Source organism: Heterodontus francisci, unplaced genomic scaffold, assembly GCF_036365525.1.
Source record: "Heterodontus francisci isolate sHetFra1 unplaced genomic scaffold, sHetFra1.hap1 HAP1_SCAFFOLD_92, whole genome shotgun sequence".
NCBI lineage: Eukaryota > Metazoa > Chordata > Chondrichthyes > Heterodontiformes > Heterodontidae > Heterodontus > Heterodontus francisci.
Genome location: NW_027141473.1, coordinates 5,493,816 through 5,516,976, shown reverse-complemented (window position 1 = coordinate 5,516,976; position 23,161 = coordinate 5,493,816). Strand labels below are relative to the sequence as shown.

At 46.8% G+C, this 23,161-nt stretch overlaps 1 protein-coding gene across 1 annotated transcript in view; it reads right to left on the bottom strand.

The window, feature by feature from the left end:
• Positions 1 to 2,423: 2,423 nt before the first annotated feature.
• The window catches only part of LOC137363809 (neuropeptides capa receptor-like), a 33,623-nt gene continuing 12,885 nt past the window's right edge, over positions 2,424 to 23,161 (bottom strand). Inside the window, exon 8 of the mRNA XM_068027365.1 lies at positions 2,424 to 3,334. Within this exon, the coding sequence (XP_067883466.1) occupies positions 2,424 to 3,334 (911 nt within the window). The remainder of the gene's footprint in view (positions 3,335 to 23,161) is intronic.

Genomic DNA, 23,161 nt, shown 5'->3' with positions numbered 1-23,161 from the left:
CCACTCTAGCTACGATTAACATAGACCTGGTTTGTATTAGCCATTTGTTGGTGTTAACTGTGACCCAGTATTACTCCAGCTGGCAGTAACAGAGGCTTGGTTTGAATTGGCAATTTCCTCCTATGTGAGTGGCACTCAGTCGCACTCCAGCTGGATTTAACATAGGCATCTTTGAATTTGTCCATTCCTGGAGTGTACTAGGGACTCAGTGCCATTCCAGCTGGTACTAGCATAGGCCTTGTCTGAAAAAGCCCTTTCCTGGTGTGTAAGTGGGCTCAATACTACTCGAACTGGGAATAAAACTGGCTTGCTTTGAATTTGACCTTTCCTGGTCTGTGAGTAGGAATCAGTACCAATCCAACCAGGATTAATAAAGGCCTCTCTTGACTGGCCCTTTCCTGTTGTTGAGTGGGTATCAGTTCCACTCCAGATTGATTTAACACAGGTTTCAATTGGCTCTTTCCTTGTGTGTGAGTGGGACTCAGCACTACTCCAGATGTGATTTACAGAGGCCTGGTTGAATTGGCCCTTTCCTGGTATGTGAGTGGGTCTCAGTAATAATCCGCTGGGATTAACAGAGGCCTGGTTTGAATTGCCCATTTTCTGGTGAATGAGTTGGACTCAGTATCACTCCAGCTTGAAATAACACAAATTAGGTTTGAATTGTGGTTTCCTTGTTTGTGCGTGGGGCTCTGTACCAGTCCAGCTGGGATTAATACAGGCTTGACTTGAATTCGCCCTTTGCTGATGTGAGAGTGGGACTCAGTGCCACACCACATGGGTTTAACATTGCCCTGCTTTGAATTTGCACTTTCCTGGTGTTTGTGTGGAACTCAGTGCCTTTCCAGATTGGATTAACAGAGGACTGATTTGAACTGGCACTTTCCTGGTTTGTTTGTAATCTGTAGTGCGATCATTTTGCATGATATTTGGCATTGCCATTTGAAATGATGTGCCTTTTTATGTGATAAGCATAGAGCATTTTAAGTGACAGGCAGTGTCTCCAATTTTTGTGATAGGCCCTGCGACCATTTTAAGGAACATGCACTGTACCCACTTTAAGTGATATGCAGTCTTTCCATTTTAAGTGACATGCCGTGTGGCCCTCTGGACAGCAGCCATTTTAAGTGATTTGCACTTTGGCAATTTTTGATGTTATACTCTACGGCCATTTCAAGTGTTATGCAGTGCAGCCATTTTAAATGACCTTCCCTGCGCCCATTTTAAATGATCTGCAGAGCGACTATCTTAAGTGACATGCTCTATGGACATTTTAAGTGATATGCGCTGCCGCCATTTTAAGTGACATGTACTGCGGCCACTTTACGTGATAAGCTGTATGACCATTTTAAATGATTTACAGTATGGCTATTTTAAGTGACCTGTACTGCAACTTTTCCAAGTGACATGCCGTGTGGCCATTTTAATTGACATGCACTGAGACCATTTTAAGTGATATGTACTTCGAACATGTGAAGTCTTATGCAATATTACCATTTTAAGTGATATAACGTGTGGCTATTGGAAATGACCTGCGCTGCAGACATTTGAAATGATATGCCCTGTGGTCATTTTAAATGATGTGCACTGTGGCCTGGTGGAATTAGATCAATCCACGGTGATGATTTTCAATGTTTTCTGTCCACGGCAGCAAATGTATGAGCTGCAACGGGTTAGAAAAGACCATAAAGGCTCATAATGGATAATAACTCATAAACGATTATAAAGATTTATAAAGTATTATGAATAATTATCGACAGTTTATAAAGGTTCTTAAGGGCTGAAAAAGTTTATAAATGATGATAAACGGTTATAGAGGCTTATTTGCATTATAATGTGATTATAAAGATTATCTGATTATGAAGGATTCTGGCTGCAGCGTTCTGTTACCCTGGGAATCAGGCCCCGCCTCCACTCCCCATCACCTTTGAAACAGGCGCAATCCCCGCTCCCAGTCACGCTGGGAAACAGACCCGGCACATTATCCCGGTCACCATGTAAAACGTTCCCCGCCCGCCACACCGCATGAACCTGGATACATTCCCCGCCCCCACTACCCGCCACACTGGATACAGGTCCCGCCCCCTCTCTGTCACCGTAGTGACCTGCCCTGCCACCCTTTGTCTCCTCAACGGCAGGCAGGGCTCCGCTCTGTCTCCATAGCGGCAGACCACGGACCCGCTCTGTCACCATAGCGACAGGCTCCCCTCCCCGCTCTGTGGCATCGTGACAGGCCCCGCCCCGCGTCTCTCTCGAACGACAGGCCCTGCTCCGCTGTGTCGCCACAGCGACACGCCATGCCCACATTCTGTGTCCAAAGACGCAGGCGCCGCTCCCTCCTCGTCTCCACAGAGAAAGGCCCGCCACGCTCTGTCTCCACAGTGACAGGCCCCGCCTTCCGACTGTTGGAAATAGTCCGTGATTCAGTTCCTCTCATCTTGAATGAATTTAACAATTGGAGTAAAGGGATATTTCAGCACATTCTTCAACTGCTCTCTGAACTGAGTCTGGGTCACAGCGTAAATCACAGTGTTTGTGCAGCAACTCAGGAGTTGTAGCATGAAGCCCAATTCCAGCAGAAACAGGGGTAGATGCACAGACTGATACCCTAAATCACGCATCCGTCTCGATATCGTGTACCCCATTAACACGGCCCACAACAGGATGAAATTAGCCGAGATAACTAACAGCAAAATGATGGATTTCCTTCGGCTCTCCATCTCTGGGTCTCTGCGAGTCTCCCCACTTCTGAGAGCCTGGAGTCTTCTGCGTCCTCTGCTTCTCACTAAAATGTGTCTGATGGTGAGAGCGTTGAGCAGCAGAATGACCACAAATGGGAGCCCCGGGGTTAGAATGTTGTGGAGGAACACGATTGCTGCCCAGACATGAGATTCCACAATAGCCAGTGTTACAAAACAAAACCAGGGGACGTTCATCCTCCAGTACCGGCTTGTGAACATAAAATACCAGAAGATATTCTTTAAACAGCTCAGCACAGTCACTGTTCCCAGAACCACAGCGGCCATTTTCTCGCTGCAATATTTGCTTTTCACATTCTGGCAACAAATGGCCACAAATCGATCAAAGGTGAAAGTGACGGTGAACCAGACAGAACAGTCTGTGGCTGCATAAAGCAGAACGGCGTGGATATTACACACGGGGATGGACCATAGGAACCGAAACTGTTCCCAATAAACAATGGGAATGTGCCTCAATATCAGGTCGAGGATAATGACCAGTAGATCCGCCGCTGACATGGCCACCAGGTAGCGAGTGACACATTTGGAGAGACCGCACTTTCCCCGAGACAGGACCCCAATCGTCAGCAAGTTAACTATGAGGAAGAGAAATAAGTAGATAAATTATACATCAGGCTAGGAGCAAAGTTACCAGTTTGACTGAGGATTATTTGAGATTTATAAATGTGTTCCTGTCTCCAGTGATGGATTGAAATGATTGGAACTGAAAGAACAAATGGGAAGGTCTGTGATACGTTGGAAGGCAGGGGAGATTAAATAATATAAGGATGATATGATCATTGTTAAACTCAATGTAGATCATAATCTTCCCACTCCCTCCCTCCCCTGTCTGGTTTAAAAACTGTTCCATCTCTAATCTCTCCCAGTTCTGATGAAGTGTCACTGACCTGAAACTTTAACTCTGTTTCTCTCTGAAAAGATGCTGCCAGACCTGTTGAATATTTCCAGCATTTTCTGTTTTTATTTCAGATTTCCAGCATCTTTGTTCTTGTATAGAAAAAATTAAATGTTGGACTGACTGATTGTCTCACCACGGAAATTCAATTTCCGGCAGCACGGAATTCAATTTTTCCAAAGCAATAATTGGAAATGAGTCTAATCAGAAATCAATGAAACATATAATCTCAATCGTCACTAAGTTAACTGTAAACAGCGGGAATTAGCGAGAATTAATGCATCAGATTGGAGGATTTCGGGGTGACATTTGTCCATGTGTTGCCACATTCAGTATGTGCTAATTATTGTACTCGTGACAGTGATTTCTGCTGGAAACAGGGAGCTGAATTTAGCGGCGCCAGCGGGGTCCCGACGATGGACGAATAGGTGAGGAGATCAAAACCTCAGCAATTCGGAGCCACCGCCATGTGCACATCAGTGGCGCTCAGGCAATTAACTGCCCAGTGCCGTGGCCCACATGCCTTTAAGGATGGGGATTCCGCCTGCCAAAGCTGCTGAACAATCAGAAGTAGTATCAGTAACTCCACCGGGAGCCATGGAACTGCCACTACTGCACCAGGCCTGGGACCAGAGCCATCGCTGGCGCCTTAGTTCCCAGGTCAGTGTGTCGAGGACACCAGGGCTAGTAGGTTGCCGGAGCCACAGCTGCTAATGAACTAGGGCAGGGACCACGAACCTGACTGGAGACCCGGACCACGGCTAGATGCGGCAAGGACACCCGTGCCAATCATTATGTCTGCTTGTGTGTGTGAGTAGCTGGCTCTGTGTTTGGGCTGTGATGTGTGTGCGTGTGTCTGAGTTATTGTGTGTGTATGTTTGTATCTGGTTTAGTGCCTGTGATCTGTTGTGATTTGATGTGCGTGCGCGTGTGTGTGTGTGTCTGGTTCCATGCCTGGGGTGTGATTGGTCTGCGTGTGTGCCAGTGTGTGTGTGTGTGTGTATGTGTGTGACACAGTCTGTCTTTTTGACTGTGTGCCTGCAATGTGGTCTGCATGTGTGGATGTGTGTGTGTGTGTGTATCTGACTCAGTGCCTGGCGTGAGTCTGTGTGGCTCAGAACCTCAGCTATAATGTGTGTCTCTGAGCGTGTGAGTGTGCGTGTGCGTATGAACAAGTATGTGTTTGTGTGCATATCTGGTTCTCTGCCTGGGGTATGATGTCATGCATGTGTTTGTGTGCGTGTGTGTGTGTGGACATGTGTTTTGTGTGTGTGTGTGCATGTGTGTGTGTATATGCGTGCGTCTGGCTGAGTGGCTGCGGGAAGATATGCGTGTGTGTGTGTGTGTGCATGTGTGCTTCGTTGTGTGTGTGTACGTGTGCCTTTGTTTCCAGGCCTGGGCTGCGTGCGTGTATTTGTGTGTGTGTGTGTGTGTATGTTTGCGTATCTGTGTTTGTGTCTGTGTGGGTGTTCCTCAGTGTTTGTGTTGTCTCTGTATCGGTGTCTCAGTGCCTGGGGAATGGTGAGTATGTGTGTGTTTATATGTGTGTTTGCATCAATGCACGTGCATGCAAGGATGTGTGTGCGCGTGCGTGCATTTTTGCATCTGGCTCTGTGCCTGGCGTGCAAAGATTGTGCATGTGTGTTTGTGTGTCTGTCTGTGCATGACTCATCGCCTGGTGTCTGAAGGGTGTGTTTGTGTGTGTGTGTCTCTCTCTCTCTGTTTGTTTGTATCTTACTCTGTCGCTGGCGTATAAATTGTGTGTGTGCATGGAGAATCCACGAGGTGGATAATATTGTGGATATCGCATAGAGAGGTAGCCACACCGCAGGCTCAGACTCCACAGGCAGGAAGGAAATGGGATACCACAAGGCAGAGCAAGATGACTAGGCAGGAATCCCCTGCAAAACAGATATACTGCTTTGGATACTGCAGGGTGGCCCCTCAGGGAAAAAGAACAGTAGCCCAATCCGTTGCACCATGGTTGGCTTTGCTGCCCGCGGGAGGAGTGAAATATCACTCGGCATCGACGTAAGCACCGGAAACGACAACGGCAAACCCAGCCCTGTCGACCCTGCAAAGTTCTCCTTACTAACATCTGGGGGCTTGTGGCAAAGTTGGGAGAGCTATCCCACAGACTAGTCAAGCAACAGCCTGACATTGACATACTAACGGAATCATACCTTGCAGACAAAGTCCCGGACACTGCCATCACCATCCCTGGGTATGTCCTGTCTCAGCGGCACGACAGAGCCACCAGAGGTGGTGGCACAGTGGTATACAGTAGGGGGGCGTGGCCCTGGGAGTCCTCAACATCGACTCCGGAAACCATGAAATCTCATGGCATCAGGTCAAACATGGGCATGGTAACCTCATACTGATTACCACCAACCGCCCTCCCTCAGCTGATGACTCAGTACTCCTCCATGTTGAACACCATTTGGAGGAAACACTGAGGGTGGCAAGGGCACAAAATGTACTCTGGGTGGGGGACTTCAATGTCCATCACCAAGAATGGCTCGGTAGCACCACTACTGATCGAGCTGGCCGAGTCCTAAAGGACATAGCTGCTAGACTGGGTATACGGCAGGTTGTGGGGGAACAACACGAGGGAAAAACATACTTGACCTCGTCCTCACCAATCTGCCTGCCGCAGATGCTTCTGTCTGTGACAGTATTGGTAGGAGTGACCAGCACACAGTAATTGTGGAGACGAAGTCCCGCCTTGACATTGAGGATAACATCCATCGTGTTGTGTGGCACTCTCACCGTGCTAAATGGGATAGATTTCGAACACATATAGCAATGAAAAACTGGGCATCCATGAGGCTCTCTGGGCCATCAGCAGCAGCAGAATTGTACACAACCACAATCTATTGCCTCATGGCCCGGCATATCCCCCACTCTACCATTACCATCAAGCAAGGAGACCAACCTTGGTTCAATGAAGAGTGCAGGAGGGCATGCCAGGAGCAGCGCCAGGCATACCTCAAAATGAGGTGTCAACCTGATCAAGCTACATCCCAGGACTACTTGCATGCCAAACTGCGTCAGCAGCATGCGATAGGCAGAGCTAAGCGATCCCATAACCAACGGATCAAAGAACAAAGAAGAACAAACATTCCAGCACAGGAACAGGCCATTCGGCCCTCCAAGCCTCCGCCGATCTTGATGCCTGCCTAAACTAACACCTTCTGCACTTCCAGGGCCCATATCCCTCTATTCCCTTCCTATTCATGTATTTGTCAAGATGTCTCTTACACGTCGCTATCGTATCTGCTTCCACCACCTCCCCTGGCAGCAAGTTCGAGGCGCTCACCACTCTCTGTGTAAAAAACTTGCCTTGCGCATCCCCTCTAAACTTTGCCCCTCGCACCTTAAACCAATGTCCCCGAGTAACAGACTCTTCCACCCTGGCAAAAAGCTTCTGACTTTCCACTCTGCACATGCCGCTCATAAATTTGCAAACCTCGATCGTGTCGCCCTTCCACCTACGTCGTTCCAGTGAAAACAATCCGAGTACTTCCATGCTCTCCTCATAGCTAATGCCATCTAGACCAGGAAACATACTGGTAAACCTCCTCTGTACCCTCTCCAAAGCCTCCACGTCCTTCTGGTCGTGTGGCGACCAGAATTGCACGCAATATTCTAAGTGTGGCCGAACTAAGGTTCTGGACAGCTGCAACATGACTTGCCAATTTTTGTACTCTATGCCCCGACCGATGAAGGCAAGCATGCCATATGCCTTCTTGACTAGCTTATCCACCTGCGTTGCCACTTTCAGTGACCTGTGGACCTGTACGCCCAGATATCTCTGCCTGTCAATACTCCTAAGGGTTCTGCCATTTAATGTATACCTCCCACCTGCATTAGACCTTCCAAAATGCATTACCTCACACTTGTCCGGATTAAACTCCATCTGCCATTTCTCCGCCCAAGTAACCAACGATCTATATCCGGCTGTATCCTCTGACAATCTTCATCATTTATCCGCAACTCCACCAAGCTTTGTGTCCTCCGCAAACTTACTAATCAGACCAGCTACATCTTCCTCCAAATCATTTATCGATACGACAAAAAGCAAAGGTCCCAGCACTGATCCCTGCGGAACACCACTAGTCACATACCTCCATTCAGAAAAACACCCATCCACTGATACTCTCTGTCTTCTATGACCGAGCCAGTTCTGTATCCCTCTTGCCAGCTCACCTCTTATCACGTGTGACTTCACCTTTTGCACCAGTCTGCCATGCAGTACTTTGTCAAAGATTTTACTAAAGTCCATATAATAACATCCAATGCCCTTCCTTCATAAATCAGCTTCGTCACTTCCTCAAAAAACTCAATCAAATTAGAAAGACACGACCTCCCCTTAACAAAACCATGCTGTTTCTCCCTAATAAGTTCGTTTGTTTCCAAGTGGGTGTAAATCCTGTCCCGAAGAATCCTCTCTAATAGTTTCCCTACCACTGACATCAGGCTCACCGGCCTATAATTTCCTGGATTACCCTTGCCACCTTTCTTCAACAAAGGAACAACATTTGCTATTCTCCAGTCCTCTGGGACCTCACCTGCAGCCAATGAGGATGCAAAGATTTCTGTCAAGTCCCCAGCAATTTTCTCCATTGCCTCCCTCAGTATTCTGGGGTAGATCCCATCAGGCCCTGGGGACTTAACTACCTTAATGCTTTGCCAGACACCCAACACCATCTCCTTTTGGATAATGAGATGACTGAGACTCGCTGCACTCCCTTCTCTAGGCTCATCATCCAGCAAGTCCTTCTATTTGGTGAATACTGATGCAAAGTACTCATTTAGCACCTCGCCCATTTCCTTTGGCTCCACACATAGAGTCCCATCTCTGTCCTTGAGTGGGTCAACCCTTTCCCAGGTTTACCACTTGCTCATTATATACGTATAAAAAGCCTTGGGATTTTCCTTAATGCTGTTTGCCAATGACATTTCTCGACCCCTTTTGGCCCTCCTAACTCCTTGCTTAAGTTCCTTCCTACTTCCTCAAGTGCTTCGGATCAGATCTAAGCTCTGCAGTCCTGCCACATCCAGCCGTGAATGGTGGTGGACAACTAAACAAGTAACTGGCGGAGGTGGCTCCACAAATATCCCCATCCTCAATGATGGGGGAGCCCAGCACATCAGTGCGAAAGATAAGGCTGAAGTATTTGCAACAATATTTAGCCATTAGTGCCGAGTTGATGATCCATCTCGGCCTCCTCCTGAAGTCCCCAGCATCATAGATGCCAGATGTCAGCCAATTCAATTCACTCCGCGTGATATCAAGAAACGACTGAAGGCACTGGACATTGCAAAACCTGTGGGCCCTGACAATATTCCACAATAGTAATGAAGACCTGTGCTCCAGAACTTGCCGCGCCGCTAGCCAAGCTGTTCCAGTGCAGCTAAACACTGGCATCTACCCGGCAATGTGGAAAATTGCCCTGGTATGTCATGTACACAAAAAACAGGACAAGTCCAACCCGGCCAATTACCGCCCCATCAGCCGAATCTGAATCATCAGGAAAGTGATGGAAGGTGTCATCAACAGTGCCATCAAGCGGCACTTTCTTAGCAATAACCTGTTCCCTGACGCTCAGTTTGGGTTCCGCCAGTGCCACTCAGATCCTGACCTCATCACAGCCTTGGTTCAAAATTGGAAAAAAGAGCTGAACTAAAGAGGTGAGGTGAGAGTGACTGCCCTTGACATCAAGGCCGTGACCGAGAATGGCATCAAGGAGACCGAGCCAAACTGAGGTCAATGAGAATCAGGGGGAAAGCCATCCGCTGGCTGGAGTCATACCTAGCACAAAAGAAGATGGTTGTGGTTGTTGGAGGTCAATCATCTGAGCTCCAGGACATCACTGCAGGAGTTCCTCAGGGTAGTGTCCTCGGCCCAACCATCTTCAGCTACTTCATCAATGACCTTCCTTCAATCATAAGGTCAGAAGTGGGGATGTTCGCAGATGAATGCACAATGTTCAGCACCATTCGTGACTCCTCAGATACTGAAGCAGTCCGGGTAGAAATGCAGCAAGTCTTGGACAATATCCAGGCTTGGGTTGACAAGTGGCAAGTAACATTTGCGCCACACAAGTGCCAGGCAATGACCATCTCCAACAAGAGAGAATCTAACCATCTCCCCTTGACATTCAACGACATTACCATCGCTGAATCCCCCACTATCAACATCCTAGGGGCTACCATCGACCAGAAACTGAACAGGAGTAGCCATATAAATATCGTGGCTGCAAGAGCAGGTCAGAGGCTAGGAATCCTGAGGTGAGTAACTCACCTCCTGACTCCCCAAAGCCTGCCACCATCTACAAGGCACAAGTCAGGAGTGTGATGGAATACTCTCCACTTGCCTCCTTGTGTGCATCTCCAACAACACTCAAGAAGCTCGACTCCATCCAGGACAAAGCAGCCCGCTTAATTGGCACCACATCTATAAACAATCACTCCCTCCACCACCGACGCACAGTAGCAGCAGTGTGTACCATCTACAAGATGCACTGCAGCAATGCACCAAGGCTCCTTAAACAGCACCTTCCAAACCCGCGACCTCTACAAACTAGAAGGACAAGGGCAGCAAATACATGGGAACACCACCACTTGCAAGTTCCTCTCCAAGTCACACACCATCCTGACTTGGAACTATATCGCCGTTCCTTCACTGTCGCTGGGTCAATATCCTGGAACTCCCTTCCAAACAGACCTGTGGGTCTATCTACCCAAAATGGACTGGAGCGGTTCAAGTAGGCAGCTCACCACCACTTTCTCAAGGACAATTAGGGATGGTCAATAAATGCTGGCATAGCCAGTGACGCCCACATCCCATGAATGAATAAAACGAAATGTGGGAATGTATTAGATATAGGGTTTTCAATTTGAAGTGGGATAGTTAGGCTTTCCTGTGGCCGCAGTTGGGACTCCAAGAAGGTATGTTGCCTTCCTGGTGCTATGGTCAAGGATGTCTCAGAGCGGTTGCAGGACAATCTGAAGGGGCGGGGAGGGGGTGGGGGTGGCGGCGGTTGTACATCTACTGGCCATGGTACAGATTGGTACAGATGCCATAGATACAAAAAAGGATGACGTCCTAAATGCAGAATATAGGCAGTAAGGAAGTAAGTTGAAAAGTAAGAACGATAGTAGTGATCTCAGGATTATTACCAATGCTATGTGCTAGTCAGAGTGGAAATAACAGGATATATAGGTTGAATGCGTGGTTGAAGAGATGCGATGAGGGGAAGGGTTTTAGATTTCTGGGGCATTGGGACCTGTTCTGGGGAGGTGGGACCAGTACAACAGTTACATCTGGGCAGGACCAGGACTCATGTCCAAGGGGGAGTATTTGCTCAAGTGTTTGGCGACAGTTTAAACTAAAATGGCAGGGGGATGGGAACCTGTGCAAGGTGTCAAAGGAGGTGGATAAAAGACAAGAACAATAGACAGTCATGAGCATAAGAAAAGTGATAAGCAGAGAAATAAAGGGCCTAAATCAAACAGGGCCACCGTGAAAAATAGTGGGAAGGTGACAAGTAATTTAAAAAATTGAAGCCTGACGACTGTTTGCCTTAAAGCACAGAACTTTCACCATAAAGTGGATGAATTAATCGTGCAAATAGATATAAACGGGTATGAAATAGAGGGATTACGGAGACATGGCTTCAGGGTGAACAGGGATGGGTAATGAAGATCCAGGGATATTCAGTATTTAGGAAAGACAGACAGAAAGTAAAAGGAGGTGGAGTTGAAATGCCGTTTCAATCTTCCACAGTAGTGTGCAAGGATGTGAGCTCTGAAGATGTGAACTCTGTATGGGTCGAGCTGAGAAACACTAAAGGGCAAAAACGTTAGTGGGGGTTGTATATAGAGCTCCAAACTGTAATGGTGATGCGAGGAATTGCATTAAACAGGAAATAATTAGAGATGCATGCAATAAAGGAACATCTGTAATTATGGGTGACTTTAACCTGCATACAGATTGAGCAAATCAAATTAGTCACAATACCGTACAGGAGGAATTCATGGAGTACATACAGGATGGTGTTCTGGACCAATACATTGTGGAACCAACTAGAGAACAGGCCATCCTAGACTCGGTATTGTGTAATGATAGAGAAATAATTGACAATCTAGTTGTCTGAGACCCCTTGGGGACGAACGCCCATAATATGATAGAATTCTTAATCAAGACGGAGAGTGACATAGTTAATTCTGAGACGAGGGTCCTGAATCTTAATAAAGGAAACTCCGAAGGTATGAAGGGCGAGTTAGCAATGATGGATTGGTAAACGTTACTTAAAGGGATGAGGGTGGATAGGCAATGGCAAACATTCAAAGAGGGCCTGGATGAACTTCAACAACTGTGTGGCGCAGAAGTAAAACGGGAAAGGTAGCCAAACCATGCTTACAAGGGAAATTAGAGATAACATAAGACCCAGAGAAAAGGCATGCAAATTCGCCAGAAAAAACAACAGACCTGAGGATTGGGAGCAGTTTCGAATTCAGCAAAACAGAATCAAGCAATTGATTAAGAAGTGTAAAATAGAGTATAAGAGTAAGCTTGCGGGGAACATTAAAAAACTGTAAAAGTTTCTGTAGGTATGTGAAGAGAAAACGATTTGTGCAGGTAAATGCAAATCCCTTACAGTCAGAAACTGGGGAATTTATTATGGGGAAAAAATAAATGGCTGATCAACTAATTGCATACTTCGGTTCTGTCTTCACAAAGGAGGGCACAAATATCATACCAGAAATGTTGGGGAACGCACGGTTTTTGCTGAGAGGGAGGAACTGAATCAGTTTTAGTAGAGAAATGGTGTTGAGGAAATTGATAGGATTGAAGGCCGATAAATGCACAGGGCCTGATGGTATGCATCCCATAGTCCTAAAGGAAGTGGCCCTAGAAATAGTGGATGCATTGGTGTTCATCTTCCATGATTCTATAGACTCTGGAACAGTTTCTACAGATTAGAGGGTAGCTAATGTCATCTCACTATTTAAAAAGGGAGGTCGAGAGAAAGCAGGGAATTTTCGACCAATCAGCCTGACGTCGGTAGTGGACAAAATGCTCGAGTCCATTATCAATGATTTTATAGAAGAGCACTTAGAGAACAGTGGTAGAATCTGGCTGAGTAGGCAAGGATTTACGGAAAGGAGAGCATGCTTGACAAATCTGCTAGAATTCTTCGATGATGTAACGAGTAGAGTTGATAAAGGGCAGCCACTGGATATGGTTTGTTTGGACTTTCAGAAGGCTTTTGACAAAGTCCCACATAACAGATTAACCTGTAAAATTGCAGGTACAACAGGTGGTAAAAAGGCAAATGGTATATTGGCCTTCATAGCGAGAGCATTCGAGTACAGGAGCAGGGATGTCTTGCTGCAACTGTAAAGGGCCTTGCTGAGGCCGCACCTGGAATATTGTGCGCAGTTCTGGTCTCCTTATCTGAGGAAGGATGTTCTTGCTATAGAGGTAGTGCAACGAAGTTTACAAGACTGATTACTGGAATGGCGGGACTGACGGATAAGGAGAGATTGAGCCGGATAAGATTATATTTGCTGGAGTTCAGAAGTGTGAGGGGGGGATCTCATAGAAACCTATAAAATTCTAACATGAATTGACAGGTTCGATGCAGGAAGGATGTTACCGATGGTGGGGGAGTCCAGAACCAGGGGTCATAGTCTAAGGATACGAAGTAAACGTTCCAGGACTGAGATGAGGAGAAATTCCTTCACCCAGAGAGTGGTGAGCCTGAGGAATTCGCTATCACAGAAAGCAGTTGAGGCCAAAACATTGCATGTTTTCAAGAAGGAGTTAGATGTAGCTCTTGGGGTGAAAGGGATCGAAGGATATGGGGGAAAAGCAGGAACAGGTTACTGAGTTGGATGATCAGCCATGATCATAATGATTGTTGGAGCAGGCTCGAACGGCCGAATGGCCTACTCCTGCTCCTATTTTCTTTCTTTCCATGTTTCTGTGGCTGTGTGTGTGTGTGTGTGGGTGTGGGTGTCAGGCTCAGTGCCCGTGGCACGATCTGTATGTTTGTGTGTGAGTGTGTTTGTCAGTTCCTGGGGTGTGAACTCTGTTTCTGTTTGTGTGTGTTTCTGGTTCATTGCCTGAGGTGTGATATGTGTGTGTGTGTGTGTGTGTGTTTGTGTGTGTGTGTGTGTGTGTGTTTGTGTGTGTGTGTGAGTGTGTGTCCTTTTTGCATCTGGCTCAGTGTCTGTTGTGTAAAAAGTTAATGTGTGTGGTGTATCTGTTTCAATACCTGTGTTGTTTGTTTGTGTGTCTCAGGAACTGGGCTGTGCTGCCTGTGTGCATGTGTGTGTGTGTGTCTGCAAGTTTTGCTCAGTGCCTGTGGTATAATCTTCGTGTGCGTGTGTGTGTGCATGCGTGTATCTGGTTCAGTGCCTGGGTGTGATGCGATCCATGTGTGAGTGTGTGAATGTCTATGTGTGCGTGTGTGTGTGTATGCCTCAGGCCCTCTGTTATGCTTTACTTGCGTGTGTGTATCTCACGGCATAGGCTGTGCTCTCTGTGTGTGTTTCTGCGTGTGTCAGTCACGGTGTTTCTGTGTGGGTGTGTATTTGCATGTGTTTGTGTGTATGTGTGTCTCAAAGCATATGTTGTGCTTTGTGTCTTCGTGTGTGTGTGTGAGTGTGTACGTGTGTGTGAGTGTGTACGTGTGTGCGTGTGGGTGTGTGTGTCCTTTTTGCATCTGGCTCAGCGTCTGTTGTGTAAAAAGTTAATGTGTGTGGTGAATCTGTTTCAAGACCTGTGTTGTTTGTTTGTGTGTCTCAGGAACTGGGCTGTGCAGCCTGTGTGTCTGTGTGTGTGTGTGTCTGCAGGTTTTGCTCAATGCCTGTGGTATGATCTTCGTGTGTGTGTGTGTGTGCGTGCGTGTATCTGGTTCAGTGCCTGGGTGTGATGTGATCTATGTGTGAGTGTGTGAATTTCTATGTGTGCGTGTGTGTGTGTGTGCCTCAGGCCCTCTGTTATGCTTTGCTTGCTTGTGTACATCTCAGGGCCTAGGCTGTGCTCTGTGTGTGTGTGTGCGTGTGTCAGTCACAGTGTTTCTGTGTGGGTATGTATTTGCATGTGTTTGTGTGTATGTGTGTCTCAAAGCATATGTTGTGCTTTGTGTCTTCGTGTGTGTGTGTGTGTGTGTGTGTGTGTATCTGATTCAGTTCCTGGAGTGTGATGTGTGTGGGTGTATGTACATATACATGTGTGTCTGGAACTGTGCCTGGGCTGTGACCAATGTTTGTGTGTGCGTATGTGAGCGTGTGATTGCGTGTGTGGGTCTGGCTCATTGCTGGTGTGTTATCTCTGCGTGTCTTTGAGTGACTGCATGTATGTCTCTTTGTCTGGGTATCTTGCTCAGTATCTGCGATGTGACGTGATGTGTGTGTGCGTGCGTGCGTGTATGTGTCGTCTATGTGCGAGAGTGTGTGTGTGTGTGTTCGTATCAGTTCCTTTGTTAAAGTGTGCGTGTGTGTGTTTGTGTGACAGGGCGTGCGTTTGCTGTGTATCTGTATGTTTGTGTGTCTGTGTTTCTATGTGCATCCGTGCGTGTGTGTCTGTGTTTCTGTGTGTGTGATTGTGTGTGTTTGTGTGTGTGTGCATCTCGTATTCAGGGTGTGAGTTCTGCTGTGTGGTGTGTTTGTGTATCAGGACCTAGATTGTGCTGCGTATCTTTGTGTGTGTGTAAGTGTTCAGTGTCTCAGGGCCTGGGTTGTGCTCTGTGTGTGTGTCTATGTGTTTGTTTATGTGTGTAATATGCATTTATGTGTCTCAGGGACTGGGTTGTGCTGCAGTGTTTTTGTGTGTGTGTGTTTTGTGTCTCAGGGACTGGGTTGTGTGTGTGTTTTTGTGTGCATGCTTTTGCCTCTGGAATTGGGTTGTGCTGTCTGTCTGTGCGTGTGCTTGTATGACTGTGAGTTTATGTACGCTGGTGTGTCACAGAGCCTGAGTTGTGCTGTGTGTGTGTGAGTGTGTGTGTGTGTGTGTGTGTGTGTGTGTGTGTGTGTATGTGTGTGTGTGTGTGTGTGTGTATGTGTGTGTGTGTGTGTGTGTGCATTCCTGTATTTCAGACCTGCATTGTGCTGTAGTGTGTTTGTGTCTGTCTGTGTTTTGTGTCTCAGCACCTGGGCTGTGTTGCGTTGCTTTGTGCCTGTGTGTATCTATGCGTGTATATCGATGATTATTGTGTATTTGCCCGTGGTAGCGCGTGTGTATGTCTGTCGTGTGTGGATGTGTGCGTGTTTTTGCCTCTGGGATTGAGTTGTGCTCTGTGTGTGTCTGTGTTTGTATGTCTGTGTGTTTCTGTATGCTTGTGTGTACCAGGGTCTGCGTTGTGCTATGTTTATGTGTTTTTGTGAGAGTGTGTGTGCCTGCGTGTGTGCATATGTTTGTCTGTGTGTGCATCTCGCATTAAGGGCGTGCATTCTGCAGTGCTGTGTGTTTGCGTATCAGGACCTCGATTGTGCTGTGTGTCTGTGTGTGTTTTGTGGCTCAGGGCCTGCGTTGGCTGTGTGTGTGTGTGTGTGTGTGTCTTTTGTGTCTCAGCGCCTGGGTTGTGCTGTGTTTCTATCTGAATGTGTGTGCCAATGTGTGTGTGTCTATGTGTGTGTGTGTGCATGTGCATGTCTCTGTGTGTGAGTGTGTATGTCTGTGTGTGTGTGTGTTGTGCATCTGTGCTTGTCTGGCTCAATTTCTGGGTTGTCATGTATGTTTGTCTGTGTGACTATGCATGTGTGCATGTGTGTATGCCTGACTCAGTGCCTGTGATGCCAAGTGTGTGCGTGTTTGTCTCAGGGCCTGGGTTCTGCTATATGCCTTCGTCTGTGTGTTTGTGTGCATTTGTCTGTGTGCATGTGTGTGTGTCTGTTTCTGCCGTGTTTCTGTTGTGCTGTGCATTTGTGTGTCTGCCTCAGGGATTGGGTTATGATCTGTGTCGGTGTGTGTGCGTGTGTGTGTGTTTGCACTTGTGTGTTTGCACGTGTGTGTGTGTTTGTGTGGATCCGTCTGGCTCAGTGCCTGGGGTCTGATCTGTGTCAGTGTATATGTGTCTGTATTTGTGTTTGTTTCTCTCTACTTGTGTGCATGTATTTATTTGTAGATCAATCTGTCTCAGTGCCTGGAGTCCGATCGGTTTGCATCTGTGTGTGTGCGCGCGTGTTTTTATCCCTTTTTGGCACAGTGCCTGTGTTTGGATTGGTGTGTGTGTTTGTGTGTATCTCTGTGTGAGCACGCAAGTGTTGCTGCCTATATGTGCGTGTGTTTACGTGTGCGTGTCTATGTCTGTTAGCCTGGGGTGTGATCAGTGTGTGTGTGTGTATGTGTGTGTGTGTGTGTGTGTGTGTGTGTGTGTGTGTGTGTGTGTGTGTGTGTGTGTGTGTGTTTGTATATCAGTCTGGCGCACTGCCAGGGGTCTGATCGGTGTGTGTGTATATGTGTACGTTCCTTAATTATTTTTTTTTACATCTTTGGCTGTGTGTTTGTTTGTGTGTGAGCGTGTGATTGCGCGTGCGCACTTGTGTATCTGGCTGACTCAGTATCTGGGGTCTGACTTGTGTGTGTGCGTGTCGGATCACTGGGGCCAGTCTGGAATGCCCTGGTGAGGGGCATTGGATGGGCAGTCTGAAAGCCCAGCGAATGGCGTGTCCTGGCAGGCTCATTGTTTACTGCATGGGCCCCTCTGTGAGCCACAGATAGCCCATGCAGGAGGGAGACTCCCCAAGCCTGCAGGGAGGGAACCCCGTTTTACAAGGTGCCCTCTCCATGACACATAAGTACCCCTGCCGCTCGTTAGATCTCAGCAATCGTGGGAGAGATCGTTAAGTGGTCACTTAAGGGCCTCAATTGGCCTCTGGTGGGAAAGTCATTGTCGGCCTATCCGCACCCCGCGAAGATCACTTGGCGATGGGATAACCACAGGCCTTCTTCCACCACACCCATCGCGATTCCCTGGGCCACCCGCCTCCGAACTCATTTTACGGCGGCCCATAAAATCCAGCCCAGGATGTGGTGAGGCCATGGATGAATTTGAAAACAAGGATGAGAATTTTAAAATCAAGTCATTGTTTTAATCGACAGCCAATCTGTGTCAACAAACATAGGAGTGATAGGTGAACGGGAGTAACTGTGATTTAACACATCAGTAGCAGAGTTTTGGATGACTTGAAGTTTACAGACAGTGGGATGTGGGAGATCAGCAGGAGGGCATTGGAATGGTCAAGTCTAAAGGAAATGAATACATGAATGAGAATTGTGAACAGAGTTGTGAGACAGAAGTGAAGTTCAGAGATGTTATGAAGAACTTTTTTGGCCCGTATTCAGGAGAACCTGCAGCAAATCCAACAAGAGAGGGCTCAGTTTGAGACTTAGTTTTAGGAAATTAAGATGGGCAGGTGGAAGGACTGGCAGTGGGAGAGCATTTTGGTGGTCGTGATCACTATTTAGTTATTTTTACCATAATTAGGGAAAATGACAGAGATAGAACAGGAGTTAGAGTTTTCAATTGGGGCAAGGACAGTTTTACTAAACTGCGGAGTGATTTAGCGAAAGTGGACTGGAAACAGCTACTTGAAGGTGAATCAGTGTCAGATCTTTGGGAAGATTCAAGGTGTTCAGAGTAAAAATGTTCCCACAAAGAAAAAATGGCGAGATGGCCAAATCTACAGCCCCATGAATGTCAAGGAGCCTGCAGGGAAAGATATGGCCGGAAAGGAATGCTTATGTCTGACACTGATAACGCGATACTGGATAAAACCGAGAGTATAGGAAGGGGAGGGCTCAGATCAAAAAGGAAATTAGGAAAGCAAAGTGAGATCATGAAAGAATATTGGGAAGCAAAATCGAAGTGAACCCAAGGATATTTTTTTACATTACAATGAGAGCAAGAGGATAACGAAGGGGAAAGTAGGTCCCATAATAGACCAAAAAGATTACCTATGTGTACGCGAGGAAGATACTGGTATTGTTCTTAATGAATACTTCGTGTCGACCTTCACAAAGGAGGGGGACGATGCAGACATTGTAGTTAAGGAGGAAGAGTGTGAAGTATCGGATGTGATAAACATAGGGAACGAGGAAGTGTTCGTCGGATTAGCATCCTTGAAAGTTGATAAATCACCAGATCCGGATGAAATGTACCCCATACTATTAAAAGAAGCAAGAGAGGAAATAGCAGAGATCCGACCATCAATTACCAGTCCTCAATGGATACACATGTAGTGCCGGAGGATCGGAGAACTGCTAACATTTTATCTCTGTTTAAAAAGGGAATGAAGGATAGACCGAATAATTACAGGCCAGTCAGTCTAACCTCATTAGTAGGCAAAATATTGGAATCAATTCTGAAAGACAGTCTGAAAAACTGTAACTTCAAAAGGCAAAGGTTAAACAAGAATCGGCAGCATGGATTTGCTAAGGGAAGATTGTGTCTGACTAACTTGCATGCATGCTTTGAAGAAGTAGCAAGGAAGGTAGATTAGATTAGATTAGAGATACAGCACTGAAACAGGCCCTTCGGCCCACCGAGTCTGTGCCGAACATCAACCACCCATTTATACTAATCCTACACTAATCCCATATTCCTACCAGACATCCCCACCTGTCTCTATATATTTCCCTACCACCTACCTATACTAGTGACAATTTATAATGGCCAATTTACCTACCAACCTGCAAGTCTTTTTTGGCTTGTGGGAGGAAACCGGAGCACCCGGAGGAAACCCACGCAGACACAGGGAGAACTTGCAAACTCCACACAGGCAGTACCCGGAATCGAACCCGGGTCCCTGGAGCTGTGAGGCTGCGGTGCTAACCACTGCGCCACTGTGCCGCCCATTAGGTAGATGAGAGTCGTGCAGTTGATGTGGCCAACATGAATTTTATCAAGTTTTTGACAAGGTCCCACATGGAAGACTGGTTAACAAAATAAAATACCATTGGATCCAGGGCAATCTAGCAAGGTGGGTGCAAAATTGGGTCAGTAGCAGGAAACAAAGGTAATTGAGACTTTTTTTTGGTGGCTGGAGAGCTGTTTCCTGTGGCGTTCCGCAGGGCTCAGTACTGGGTCCCCTGCTTTTTCACGTACGTATTAACGATTTGGACCTAAATGTATAAGCATGATCAATACGTTTGCAGATGATGCAAAGATATCTAGGAGGATAGCTGTAGGCTGCAGGAAGATATTGATGGTCTGATCAGATGGGCAGAACAGTGCCAAATGGAAATCAACTTGGAGAAGTGTGAGGTCAAGCATTTGGGGAGGTTCACAGATGTTCACAGATCCCTGAAGGTTGCAGGAGACGTCGAAACAGTGGTTAAGAAGGCATATGGAATCATTTCCTTTGCTAGCCGAGATATAGAACGTAAGAGCAGGGAGGCTATGCTAGAGCTATATCAATCATTAGTTAGGCCACAACTTGAGTCCAGTGTGCATTTCTGGTCAACTCATCACAAAAATGATGTCATTACACTGGAGACAGTGCAGAGGAGATTTCAGAGGATGTTGCCAGGTCTGGAAAAATGCAACTATGAGGAAAGTTTGGAATAGGCTGTGATTGTTCTCCTTGGAACAAAGAAAGCTGAGGGGAGATCGGATTGAAATGTAAAAAATGTAGAGGGAACTGGATAGAATGGAGGTGAAGAGTCTATTCCCCTCAGCAGAGTAGTCAGCCATGAGGGAACATAGATTTAATGTGATTGGGAGAATGATTGGAAGACATATGAGGGGAAAAAAACACCCAGAGTGTGGTGGGGGTCTGGAACTCACTGACTGAAAGGATTGTAGAGACCGAAACCTTCATCTCCTTCAAAAGGTGGCTTGATGCGCCTCAGGTGCTGTAATCTGCAGGGCTACGGACCAAATGCTGGAAGGTGGGATTCGGCTGGAGGCTCGTTTTTTTGGTGGGCAGAGACACATTGGGCCAAGTGGCCTCTTTCTGTGCTGTAAACATCCTATGATTTTCTTGGTGCAGTTAGGCTGTTTTAGTGAAGGTCTGAAGCCTCCTCCACCTCCTCCTCAGGTGCCCTCTGGATTCCTGGTGTCAATGCCTGTGTCCTCATGACGGTGATGATATGAAGGGTGCAGCAGAACACCATGAACTTGGACACCTGCTCCCGTGTGTACTGGAGGGCTCCCCCCGGGAGGTTCAGATATCGGAAGCATTGTTTCATCACACCAATGGTCTGTTCCATGATGGTCCTGGTAACTCCATTGCTCACGGTAAACACATGTTAATTGCATGAGGTTCGTTGACAGTGGGAGACTGGTTTGTGTGTGGGAACATGAGCTTCATGTATAGGGGGTTTCCTTTGTCTCCTTGGAGCCACATTCTGATTCTACATGGCAGCCCCAAGTGTTGGGACTGGCTGACTGCTTCCGAATGAATGTATCGTGGCTGCTGCCAGGATAGTGGACATTCACCAACATGATGTACTGGGCATACTCACACACAAATTGTACATTAATGGATTGAGAGTTCTTTCAGTTCCTTTACCCTTCCCTGTTGACACTGGGGCCCCGCAGAGCCACCGACGCCGTCAGGAATCCCGCTCTCCGGACAAAGCCAAAATACCTCTCATCCTGCTTCTCCCAGCTGAGGGAGGAAATGATGACATAGATGGCCACCCCCACCTCCCAGAAGTATCAATGGACAACACACAGGCCGAGTAACTACTGGCCACTTGGTTTAACATCAGTTCTGAGTAAGTTTTTAAAAACAATAATCGTGAGAAAAATCAACATGCAATTTACGCACTTGGAGAAGTCTGAGTTAATTGAGGATTGTCAGCAGGGATTTTTAAGACGCAGTCATGTTTGACTAAGCTAATTTATTTTCCTTGATGAAGTAACAGAAGGTTGACGAAGGGAATGTGGTGGATGTTGTCGACGTGGATTTTAAGAAAACGATTTATGAAGTAGCACACAAAGGTTGGTTCTCAAAATCGAAGCTCATGGAATAGCATCCAATTGGATCAAATATTTTCTAAAGGACAGAAAAGAGCGAGTCGTTGTAAATGGCTGTTTTTTCGAGTGGAGGACGGTTGGACAGTGATGTTCCCCAAGGGTCAGTGCTTTTTTTTCTGCTAAAAATGAATGATCTGGATATTGGAATAGCGAGTGAAATACCAAATTGTCTGATGATACCAATATTGGGGAGTGGTACACAGTGAGGATGCTACAAACAGCCTGCAACGGGATATAGATTGGCGAGCAGAACGGACAGAGAAGTGGCAGATGAAATTTATGATTTAGGATTCAGAGGTGATGCATTTTGACAGAAGGAATAGGAAGGCAATATAGACTTAATGGCACAATTCTAAAGAGTTTTCAGTAACAGAGGGGCCCATGGTTCCATCTGGATTGATCTTTGAAGGTGGCAGGACATATTAGGAACGTGCTTAACAAAGCGTATCATATCTTGGGCTTCATCATCAGAGGCAAAGATACAAAAGCAGGGAAGTTATGCTGAAACTTAATGAAGCTTTGGTTGCACCCCAACTAGAGAACTTTGTCCAGAACTGGTCATCGCACGTTAGGAAGGATGTGAGGGTGTTTGAGAGGGTGCAGAGGAGATTTACCAGAATGGTTCCAGTGATGGGCGTTTTAGTTACAAGGTTAGTTTGGAGAAGCTGGAGTTATTCTCACTGGAGCAAAGAAGTTTGAAAGAGATTTGATAGAGGTCTGCAAGATTATGATAGGCTTAGATAGACAGACAAGCAAAATCTGTTCCCATTAACTGATTAAACATGGATGAGGGGACACAGATGGAAGATATTGGGCAATAGATGCAGGGGGAAAATGAGTAAGCTTTTATTGTACACAGTGGATGGTAATGACCAAAAACTCACTGCCCATAAGGGTGCTGGAATCCGAGACAATCAGTGATTTCAAAAGGACATTGCATGGGCACCAGAAGGAAATTAAATTGCAGGGCTACGGGAATTGAGTGCGAGAGTGGGACTGATTGGATTGTTCCACAGAGAGCCTGAATGGTTTTGATGGACCGAATGGTCTCCTTCTGTGTCGTAAATGACTCTATGACTCCATGAATCTCTACTGCTCTGTGTTGGAAAAGCCAGCTGCTCCTGCCTGGAAAGATCCAGATAGATAAAAGTTCAATGAAGCTGTGATCTTAACAGACACTGGCAGCTCCGTCCTCACCCTGGTGTGAGGCTGCAGCTCGTGCTACAGGAGGCAACACGTGTTGTTGGAGGCAGCACAGCTCTGTGACCATTTCCTTATTGAATCAGAGTTGCCTCACATATTACTCCTTGGTTTGTTGCAGGTAGGATAAGTGCTATTGGAAAACATGGGGTGGGTAGGGCAGATCCTCCTCCTCCTCCCTCTTTACAGAGTTCCCCCTCTTTGCAGCCTCTGTTCCATGTGTTGGTCATGTTACAGACCCACAGACGCTGCAACTACAGTATCCATACCTCGGCCAGAGTTGGGTCACCAAATCCTCTGTCCTT